The 12,018-nt window shown below is 42.9% G+C and overlaps 1 protein-coding gene across 2 annotated transcripts in view; it reads left to right on the plus strand.

The window, feature by feature from the left end:
• Positions 1-12,018, plus strand: part of BRWD3 (bromodomain and WD repeat domain containing 3) — a 1,637,103-nt gene that overhangs the window by 650,651 nt on the left and 974,434 nt on the right. For both annotated transcript variants that reach the window (XM_078688510.1, XM_078688511.1), the window contains one exon: positions 4,609-4,713. In XM_078688510.1, the coding sequence (XP_078544636.1) occupies positions 4,609-4,713 (105 nt within the window). The remainder of the gene's footprint in view (positions 1-4,608; positions 4,714-12,018) is intronic.

The following is a 12,018-nucleotide window of genomic DNA, read 5'->3' on the forward strand; positions in this document are numbered from 1 at the left end:
TAATGTTGCTACCTGGGCATCTGTTTATACAAGCGCACATCATTACTGATTGGACTCTCACATTAGGAGCGATGCCCTTTTTGAAACATGTTCTCCATCACTTTTTGGTCTAAATGGGTTCCCTCAGACGCAACTTCTCATGTAGGAATTTTAAGTGTCAAATCAAACAAGAGGTCAACGCATCTTCAAAAGAGCTGCTGACCACTCTTCTGTGGTTTGGAGTATTCTCTCTCGAATGTCCAATAAAGCTGTTCCGGTACTGCAGCATAGACCAAAACTTATTGTAAGTCTCTGTCACAGGTTTTACAATCACTGCATACTTGAAAGTATTTTTACGATAGACAATTTTATTGTGACTATAATAAAGTTTCACTTCCAAGAAGGCTTTGGCTTTCGAAGGTAGAATCAGTTCACATCGGTATGAACTCTTGTCACTATCACTTCTTCTATTAGTCCCACAATGCCACTCCAGGAAAAAAAACTTTGGTCACTCAAAAGAAAGAAATAAATACTACTCTTTAGAAAAGTCTCCTCTATATAAGGAAACGCCCAGTGACTAGACACAGCGGAGTTTCAGTGCCAATACCAAACATGTCCCCAGTGAACCATAACTGGCCAAGTGCTCAACTTTTCCCGTGGTGTATACAGGAAATCTCAGTCCCTTAGAGCCGCCAATTAGTCGAGTGCAGAAATGTTGAACGCAGCACTTGCCTGTGACCACGGCCCTCCCCATGTGCCGTGGCAGACTGGACTGCACTGCCTTCTTCCTGTAGGCTGCCGGGTGAGCGTGTGAGACTCTGATGGTTCCTCCCACTGTAGATTCTTTCCTCAGGTCGCTTTAGGCTCCCTTTCCCACGTCTCTGTTCCTCTTTATTTATTTATAGATTTTTTTATAGCGCCAACATGACCATGGGGTATCTTAGCGCTTCACAGTTACATGCGGTTAGTCGTTTAGAATACAACATGTATAGCAGTAGTAATATACTTATGGTTCCTGTGCGTACCTTTTCGTATCAGTTTCAACAAAAACCAGATTATGTTCATTTTGGAATACAACAGTAATATTATACATATAGTTCAAATGTGTATGTTTCGTATTTGTTACAATATCACAATTAGGGTCCATTAATTATAAAGTACCGCCTGAAGTGCCTTCATAGCTAACTGGTGGGTTTATCCTTACATACGTTATTGTCCTGTTGAGGTAAACACCAATATCAGATATAAATGGCATTACTCCTCCTACGTCCTCTGTACTTCCTCGATGTCTCTCTCGCCTTGCTTCGCCTCCTCTTTCTTTTGTCCCGATGATCCGAAGTGTCCTACCTCTCCTGCTGGAATCCTTATGTAATGGCTAGATAGCTCATTGTATTATTCATGAGCTTCAATACCACATCAATCTTGAAAATCGCATTGTTACCTTGCTTCTCCTATCTGAAAGAAACACATAGTGATAGATTCCTTACCTTAGAATTACCCCCAGGCATCAGACTGGATCTGAAGTTTTTGTCAGCAGTACCCTGTATGTCAGAAAGTGGCGTTGTGCGGCTCCGCGTCCGTCGTTGGAGTCGTGGTCGCCAAGTGACGTTGCGGCAGCTACTTAGACGCCACCCTTGTGCTCTCATGTCATTTCTTTCTTTTTCCACGCCAACAAGCTCAGATCCGGAGAGAGCGATACCCCCAGTGACTTTTTAACTGAGTTTTTCGGAGCCTTTTTGTCTCTATTTTTCAAGTCAATCGACTCCTGGTGGTTTAGGGATGCCCAACTTCAAGTCCTGCGGGAACTGTCATCGCATAATGTCGGTGAGGGACCCGCACCGCGTGTGTCTCTACTGCCTGGGGCGCGACCACGACCCCAAGTCGTGCCCCGACTGCCGGGCCATGGCGCTGAAGACTTTGCGGGAGTGTCCCGAAAGTTGCTTGAAGTCCGGCAGTTGGTGCCGCGCCTTTTTGCTAGCAGTGTCCATGAATTGGCAGGGACATCACAGGGGCATGTCTGCTCATGCAGATATGTCTTCACATGTAATATAATGCACCCTGCCTAAGGGCTATAAGGCCTGCTGTAGGTGTGACTTACTTATATTACATGCACTATCTGCAGGCATGCCACACAGGAGAGGTGTGCATATCTTGTCTTCACTTTTCTCTGCACCATGTCACTCAGCATGTACTAACAGTTTGCAGGAGTGTGGTGAGGGTTCCCTTAGAGTGGCTCAATATATACTGCAGCCCTTAGAGACCCGCTTTAGTATCCCTGCCCTGGGTACCAGGAGAACCATTTACTTTGCACTTACAGGAGGTGCTAAAGATATTGTCAATTGGGAAACAATTGTACAGTTTTAGGGAAAGAGATCTGGCACTGGGGTCCCTGGATAACAGGAACCCTGTGCATGTCTGTCAAAATTGTATCAAATACCAGGCAAAACTTGGGGTTGACCATGTCAAAATGGGGCACTTTCCTACATTGTCAGTATGTGCTATACATCAATCGTGCTAAGACTGCACTTGACCCATCCTAATATATCAATATAATGTACATAAGGCAATATCGGGATCAGCCCTTCCCAACTATAATAGAACCTCCCACCACCCCAATCCCTCCAAGCTCCTGCTCTTGGTCCAATAGAACTTGAAGCTAAATCAAGTGGGTCAGCAGCTAAAATCTTTATACAGTCAAAGCAGGCAGGGAGGTAGATTATATGTCTGTACTCTCAGAACCAGTTTGGGGTGGTACTTCTTTCTTGTATCCTCTCCAAGACACAGGCTTTGTGTAAAATAATATCCTTCACAGCAGAGGCACAAAAAGGTGTGAGCATTCCTTACCTGGAAATTAAAAGCTATGTTCACCAGTGAATAGTGAAGGGACAAAAAAAGTGCCACATTCAATGGACACTTCACACTCTGAACAACAGACACTTCAGTGCCACTCCTCAATCCCAACCTCTGCCAAATGGCAGTGCTCAGAAAGACTCATCAGCAGCCCCTCTCAGGAAAAGGACCTAATAGCATTTATAAATGAAGCCCTGTCTCCTTTTTAGAGAAAGCTAGAAATGCAACTAGATCCTGAGCAATGGAGTGAGGATGTGACTAAGCACACATTTCAAGGGCCTTGCACAGGGACAGGAAACTTTATTTAAAACGCTAACATTGGCATCTCACCTCACTGCACCCAATAGTCTGGTGCAGATCAGGCTCCTTCTCCAGAGACTTATGAGAGTTGGATGCCACACATACTTTGGTGGTACTAACGTTTTTAGTCTGCTATATTGATGTATTTCGGTCTCACAGAGGTGACCTAGGAATTCGTCTTCTACTTAGCATCACTTATTTGCAGTCAGTGAGTTGCAAGCACTACCTGTAGATGAGACCTGTATACGAATAAAGATGTACAGACTAGTATCATGGGTACACCCCAAAAACTCTTCCTGAGAGTCTTTTTTTAACCTCGTCACATTATTCAAACTAGTTCTGTAACGTTTTCACTAATAGTTTGGTCAGCAGCAAGTTATTCACTGAATATAGTAGATGAGAAGAAAGCTATTCCATATTGGATTGGACACCTAAAAGCTTTTCGCATTGCTATTTGTCTAGCCACCTCAAGGTAAATGTACTTCCAAACATGACTTGCAAGACTTGCAAGACTTGCATTGACCAGAAACTTGTCACTCAAATGCTAATCAACAACTCTTAAGTGTCACTCGGAACACAATATATGTGCATGGGAAGGGACCACCATTACCTTTCTGGTTAATATATATCTTGTCTAAATTTGCAGAATAACTCAAAGTTCCTGTGTGCCTATTATCACAGAGACTGTGGTGTTGGTGTCCAAGCTCGAAAAGAGGTTGGGTGGGTCATTTTACATATTATGCACAGTGTAGGCATCTACAATAGACAAATACTGCAGACAGAAAGTGAAATTTGTAGCTATTGGTTTGTATCCTTTGTCTGGGAGAGTCGCATGTGCCCTCTGGGCAGTGTAGGAAGAGGATAACAAATAAACCTATTTCATCGTAATTCGAACATATGTCATGCTCGGGAAACACTAATACAAGATGAAATTGTTGTGCCAAATTTTATTGTGTTCAGTGTCGGGATATGGGCCTTCTTGCCTGAAGCTTAAGATTTCTTGAAAAACCTTTGTACTTTATCAAACACAACACTAGATGACAGGAATGTGCCTAGCTGTGACTGCAGCATAACAAGATGCAAGTCAGTGCTATTCCCCTGATAATTTTTTCTATGCTTCCACCTGGATTTAGCTCAGCTTATAGAGAACCAGCCAACAAATGCATGCTGAATATAACAGTTGCGGAACCAGATGACATCACGCTCTGACAGTAACATGGAGACAGATGAAGGCTTTTAGCAGCACACACAATGCATAGAAGATTCAGGATGCTACAAAATTCTTTTTGCACTGCCAGCTGTGCATGCTGATTAAGTGGCTTTGAATTGTTATGTTTTTAGAACTGTCCTAAAATAGATTTGTCCTTAACTATTAGTTTATTCCAAGGCTTTCCTCAATTACATTTATATGCTTTAAAGTGAACTGAACAAAACTAAATGTGTTTTTATTGTTTTCTTGTGTTGGCTTTTGTCTTAAAGAAACTGTCTGTAGAGGGGGAGACCAGTGAAGAATGGCTGCCTCCACAGTGGATTTTGGACACCACTCCTCGTCGTTCACCATTTGTCCCACAGATGGGTGATGAGGTAAATGCACAGGCTAGGCTTTCTCTTCTTTGTTGTATCAATTAAAAGCTACCATTTTGAGACAAAATATTGATTCACTAGAAAGACAGTGGCTATTTAATAATTGCGTTTAAATTAAATGGCTATTGTTAATAAATGATTTTCAAAAGATGTTCTTTAGCCATGTTAGCAAAAAAACATTTACACAGAAATCATTGCTAATCAACAGTTTATTTCTCAAAATAAAGTCTGGAAATTGGGCATATTACATTTCAAAAACAATAATTTTGGAATACATTTGATTAAAAGTGTATATTTTATTAAATTCAATTGTGTTAAGGTGCAATGTTTTTTCACTATTCACTCAGTGTTCCTTGATTCTGTTGTATATTAGTTCAGTCCTAATTTACCTCAGCAGCAAGTGTTTATTATTCTTGCCTATTTTCCTCTGCTTTGTCTGTACTTGGGTTGTCTTCTTCTTCCTCTAGCTTCCTCATGTGCCTCCTTCGTCAGTCCACAACATTTTGCCAGACATTTTCTGCAGCACTCCCCCTGAGCATTAGTTCTTTGACTTCAGAACACCATGTCTGACCATTGGCAACTGGATGAAGGCCAACTTAAACTCAACTCTGAAAGGTTTGAGGTCCCCATCTTCGAAAATAACTCCTTCCCTGGGATGACTCCTGGTAGCCCACTGCATTCTGCCCCGCACCTGCTTCCTACAACCACACACACAACCTCAGAATTATCCTCAACAACCAACTAACCATGAAGTACCAAGTCAACGCTGTCTCCTCCTCCTGCTTCCACACCCTCTGCATGCTCTGCAAGATCTTCCGATGGATACCAGTTTCCACCAGGAAAACAGTCACCCAATCCCTCAGTACCAGCCTCATTGACTACGGCAACATACTCTATGCCAGAACCACCAAACAACTACTCAACCGCCTCCAGACCATCCAGAACACCACAGCAAGACTCATCCTCTTCCTCCCCAGGGCAACCAGCACCACCCCCCACCTTAGTGCCCTAGCTGATTTCCTGTACAGAACAGATGCCTCTTCAAGTTCCTAACTCACACTTGCAAGGCACTCCACAACTCTGGGCCCGCCTACATCAACCACTGCCTGACCTTCCATCACCTAGCAGGGAGCTCTGCTCCACCTCCCTTGCCCTGGCCCACTCCTCCACCTGCACCGTAGCTGCTCCAGAAGGCATTCCTTCTCCTTCCTTACCGCCATGTCTTGGAACAACCTCCCTCTCCACCTGTGCACCTGCCCCTCACTTGAAGAATTCGGGGAAAAGCTCAAGACATGGGTCTTTGACCACGGACGTTAGGACTCAGTGCCCAGAGACCCCCCAGGGTGAAAAGTCGCGCTCTATAAGAATCCCTTAACTCCCCGCTCTGACCTTAACATTTTTTTACAAGTAATCATGTATGCACATTGAATATTATTCTTGCTTTCTAACAACATTTAGCAGAGGAATAATTTCCCATCTTTAGTTTTTAAACATACGTCTTTCTTGAGGTACACTTAAACTTACCATACACCTATGATGGCCGTAATGTCTTAGATTGAACCTTTACCTGTCGTTCACTCATTATCTTATATGGGCAACACCATTAGGTTGCCTCCTCAACCCTTGTGAGGTGTTTTTTTAGGCTTAATCTGATAATAGAATCTTGCTTGATAAAGCCTTCTTAGCATTTCCTTCCACTTTGGTCAAAGTACTATTATAAGGAAATTCCTCTTTTGTATGGTCACCACCAACGTTTTGGGCTGATGTTGCTTTTTTTTTTATTCAGAGAGTGCACTGAATCCTTAACTAGACCTCAGTACTAGTGCCATGACCTTAAAGTGTGTATGTTTGATTGGTTTATACTCAGTTGGCTTAAGCTAACACACTTTTAGCTTTTAGGCCCCTAGTATGTGGCACCCAGGGCCTGTACCTTAGAGCCCCCCCCCCCCCCCCCCCGGTACTGAAGCATTGGTTGTACCACCCTGGGTTTGATAAAGTTAAAACATGGCTCCCAGTCATCCACTATAGACTGACAGGGCAGTTTTAAACTGCTAACTCAACTTTGCCATTAATATATGTCAGATAACCTAAGGCAGGCTTATCGAGCCTTAAGACAGGGTTCAGTATGTTAGAACGTGGAAAAATATACTTTTGCAAGTTCCAGCAGTAAAATCTTGCAATTGTCGTTTTTACTTTGAAGAGTAGTCGCTCCTATGGTGGGTGCAGAGTTACACGTTGACACTCAGCCTTGCTAATTTCTGACTGAGACTATTAAAGTTGATTCTGTCAGGTATCAAACAACTCAGTACATTATGCCCGACTTGAGGCCCAAGTCGAAATTCATGTTGTATTACAACTTTTACAAAGTTGCCACTTTGTTGCCCAAAGTCTCGTGTCAGTACACGATTGCACATGGGGTCTGTCACTGAGACAGCTTTCTGCACTTCTGGGAAGATGTGCAATCAGTTCCTAGGAATGGACACAATAGAAGGCTGTGTGGGTGAGAGGTGTTACCTTTCCTTGGCAGGAAGCTACACAGGTGAAAATCCAAAAGGCGAGCTTCAAAGGAGAAGGGCCTTTGAAGGGCAAATGGAAAAACACTTGGGAGAGGAGTTGCTCTATTGTTAAGACAGACAGACTGGCACTGGTTACAAATAGGAGAAACCAGTTATCAGACTTTTTTTTTCAGGGCCGTGTAGGCCCCTTGGTAGCCATACCTCTGGGTTGTTGCTAGGGACTTCTACATGCCGAGAGAGGGGTTCTGCCATCTTCAGTGTGGGCAGAATAGAAACGTCTGGTATAGCTAGATGGCACATTTCACATTACATTGTCAGCAGGCAGGAAAGAACTTGTAACTTATTGGCTAGTGACCGCAACCATTAACCCCCTTCTCCCCCCAAAGGCTTTTTCTAGGCACAGCAACAGCACCCAGAACTCTGATCTTGTTGGACTGGAAAAGAGGACCGAAGAAAGACTGCTCACCAAGGGCCAGGTGAAGAGAAGCTACAACTATGTGGACTGCACATGCTGAACCTGGTGGCTAGCAAAGGAAAAGTGACTGTACCTGCAATGTCTTGCTTGTGGAGAAGTCAGCTCTTGAGCACAGCCAAAATAAGAGCCTTCATGGGTCATTTGGATGACCTCCTGTTCGCAGCACAGCACCAGAGTAGCTGAAGAAGCCTGTGGGGGTGAGTTGGTAGCCCAGATTCTTAAATTGCCGCTACTCGCTGCCATGAAGCACAAAGGACTGAGACCCGATGTTCAAAAGTTGCACCTGAGTCTACGGAAACCGGGAGAGTCGTCTGAGTGCAGCTAGGATGCCCACAAGACAGTTACTGCCAAAAGAAGGACACATCTGAAGCCTCTGTACTGGGTGACTGATAGCCCTCTGTGCTGGGGGCACCTTACAAAGCCTGTGGACTGGCCTTAGGAAGACCCTGTTGACGGCACAACATTTTCAGCATCCTTGAGCATCTTCAGGCTCCTATATTTCCTGGGTCAAGTCCTGTGAAGTAAATAACAGTGAGCCACTGACGCTGGAACTGAACTGAACTGAAGACTGCGTTTCTTTGAGAGGTAACTGTTTCTCCAAAATTTGCCAGAATTGCTCTTGGTCGGTAACTGCTCGATTTAGCTGTCATAGGGACCCTGAGCTCTCATTATAGTGTAGTCTCCCTTCATCCCAGATAGCACAAATGTTACTATCAGCTACCACACCACCACGGACACTGAAATATTCTGATCCTCAGACTCGAAATCTCCAACAAACCTTAGATTCGAGCACCTTGCCCACTTCTCTTCATCTTCTAACTGGTTCTTTATTGAAACAATCTCCTTTGAAAAAAGAAAGGTTTCAAAACTCGTTGTAGAAGAGAAAAGACTTTTCTGGACCGTGTGTCCAATTTTTTCTCCAACTATTCTGTTACAAACACTGCCTGGCTCACTTTCAAGTCTTTTAAATTGAGCAAAATTGTCTGACCATGTAAGAGGTTCCATCAGACAGGTCACGAGAGGCTGGGGACCATGTAGAGTCAAAGAAAAATATCATGTCTGCAGCTATCAAACATTATGATGCAACAGCTGGTTTGGTCTGGAGGGATTGTTTTGGGGCAAATGTTTGTTACAAGGTCTTTTGTTTTGCCTTGTCATGAAATTATTTTTTCAGATATGGGACCTTACTCTAGTCGGAGACAAGTTATCTATATGGATCTTCTTTCCTGGTTTAAGCTGGACCCGGGTTGGAGACATAGATGTAGACTGATCTAGACTGACTAGATATGTGTGTACTCAGCCCCTATATTCAAATGGTAATGTTGTCTGGATAGAGAGCCCTCCTTAATTTGTATCAACCGTATGACAGATCTGAGAGATGGGCCGCGTTTGCAGTTAAAATTCTAAAGTTTGTTTTTAATATAGTTTCGTATTATGGCTGTATAGAAGACCACCCGGAATCACTCTATGATCTGAGGTTGGCTTTAGTTGATTGTCCCAATCCAGTCCTCATAGGAGGTGATTTTAATGTGCTTCAGTCCTTTTCTTTTGATATCACAAAAAAAGGGCCTACCAAAAATAAACTGACATGCGCTCAAGCTCTCCAGCTTTTATAAAAAGGATTTAGGCTTGATAGATCTGTGGAGAACTACTAGTCCATCAGCATAACAATTAACCTCTTTTTCTGAAAAGTTTCAATCAGCCTCAGGAATAGATTTTTTTAAAACTTCATAATTAAGACTAGATGGCCACTGTAATGTTTTTGCCTAATTGCTGTGCAGACCATACTTCCCCCACTTTTGATCTTTTTCTACAATCTAGAATTACAACAGCACCCAGATGGATGTTAGATCGGTTTTAGCTGTTGGAGAAACAATTTTGTGCAGCTATTAAGGCAAAAATCACAGACTTTTTTTTAGATACATTTGGGCTCTACTGCTTTGAAGTCAGTCTGGGAATACTACAAGGTCACTTTACAAGGGGTGTGGTGTAGTTCTTATAAATCTATATAATATCTGCACGTTAAGACAACATACATAGCAGGTTTGGTGTCTGAACTAATTCCAGACACCCCCACCAGGTATGCAGGCCTGTATGCCAGCTTTCTCACAGTGCCACTATAAACTCCTCTTATCAAGGATAAAATAGTTCCTTGCAACTATCGAACACAACAACCCTGATCCCTCAGAATCGTGGAAACAGTGCAATACTTTTCACTCAGTCAGACGTGCTCACTAAGTCTCAGAGATGTACACAGAATAAACGGTATGGATGTTTTCAATAAGCATTTATTGAACATTCGTCAATCTAGTGAACAATTGGTGTGCTGAAACAACCAATAGACCTTAACAGATATAAATAATTCGAAGCACTATAAAAGTGAAAGGATAGTAGATCTCTACCATTTAGTTATAATTATGAAAACAAGCAAGTATATGAAATACATGACAATAATAAATGCCTACTCCTACGATGCTACCCTAGCTAGATGTACCTAAGTGTACCTTGCATGTGTGTAGTTGTTAAAGCCACAAATCCCTCTAGGATAAAGTCAACCCCATTACCTGAAGTGAGAGTCTGTGGGACCCCGTCTTGGTCTCGAGTTGGACACCCCGCAAGGTTGTTCAGACTGCTGCGAGCTGGAGTGTCTGCTTGTAGGAATCTCAGCGTCTAGTGTCAATGTGTCGGCATGGAAGTCGTGATCTCCTCTCCCTATCTCAGCAAGATGTGAAGTTTAAATACCCGAAGGTATCCCCAGGGGTTTTACCTTGTTGTGCCACTGTCGGACTCCATCATAGCAGGCCTGGCCAGGAAAAGGGCTAATGTACCTACCTCTATTGGTGTATCGCCAGATTAAGAAAGCAAAAGATTGGACCTTATGTGGAGAAAGGTCGAAAGAAGTGCAGCAAACCAGTGGTGCATCGCCAATTCCAATGCCTTACTAAACAAGTATGCATATCAGCACTGGGAGGATGTAGAAGATCTGTTGAAACACCTACCTGAGAAATATCAGCGAAGAGCAAGCCACCTGGTAGAAGAAGGGGAAAACATTGCAAATGTGTGCCTAAAATCTTCCCCAGATGCTGCAGAAACATTAAGCAGACAGATAATAGGTATAACTAAAAGAATGCAGATCCCATCTCAGGATTCAAACCAGGGGTGCAAAACATCATATTAAACTCACCATTTAATGGGCAACAGCTCTGTGGCAGCGCAGTGAATGACACACATAATCAACTAAAAAAGGACAATGAAACAGTAAGATCTATGGGAGCACTACATTTCAGAGGTGTAATACGTAGAGGAAGCGCATCCGCAAGAGGGCCAGTGGGTACAGGTAACCATCCACCCACTACCTTGCATCATGCATACCACGGGTACTGCATAGAACTAGTCAAAACACTTCCAAACAAAAAACCAAAAAGTAAGCTACATTCCAAAGAAGAAACAGCTCTGTTACTCCAGAAAGTACAAGAGCTAGAAGCGAGAAAAAGTGATAGAGCACGTACCATAAAAAGATATAAACTAAGGAATTTACTCTACGTACTTCCTTATTCCAAAAATAGATGGTACGAAGCGACCTATATTAGACCTCTGATCACTCTGCAAATTCATAAAAGCGCAAAAATTCTAAATGACAACACTGCAAGAGGTAATACCTCAGTTGCACGAAGGACACTACATGACAACAATAGACTTGAAGGATGCCTATTTGCACATCCCCATGAACAGAAAACACAATTGACTATTAAGATTTATGGCCGAAAACACGCACTACCAATTCAAAGTGCTGGCATTCGGAATAAAATCTGCACCAAGGGTGTTTACCAAGCTCCTAGCAGCGGTAGCCGCACACTTAAAAAGACAGGGGATCCTTGTATACCCTTACTTAGATGACTGGCTAGTAAGAGCAAGCTCGTACAGCCTTTACAAAATGCACATAAACCAACTAATAGATACATTGGCCAAGCTCGATTTCTCAATACATTGGGAAAAATTCTCTACAGAGCCATAACAAAAAAAAATGTTTTTAGGAGCAAGAATAAATACTGTGCTGGGTAAAGTGTTCCCAAACCAGAAACAAACAATAGCCATACTGAAGGAGACACAGATTCACTGGAAGCGGCACTCTCTGACATTGAGAACAGTGGGGAAAGTAGTAGGGATGATGGCATCATGCATTCACTTAATCCCACACATTCACCTACACATGACACCATTCCAAGAATGGCTTGAAACTCAATTGTTACAAACAACAGTCAGTTGGGACGATCTAGTGGTTGTTACAAAGAAAATACAGCAAGAGATAGCATG

The sequence above is a fragment of the Lissotriton helveticus genome, chromosome 4_1 (assembly GCF_964261635.1).
Source record: "Lissotriton helveticus chromosome 4_1, aLisHel1.1, whole genome shotgun sequence".
NCBI lineage: Eukaryota > Metazoa > Chordata > Amphibia > Caudata > Salamandridae > Lissotriton > Lissotriton helveticus.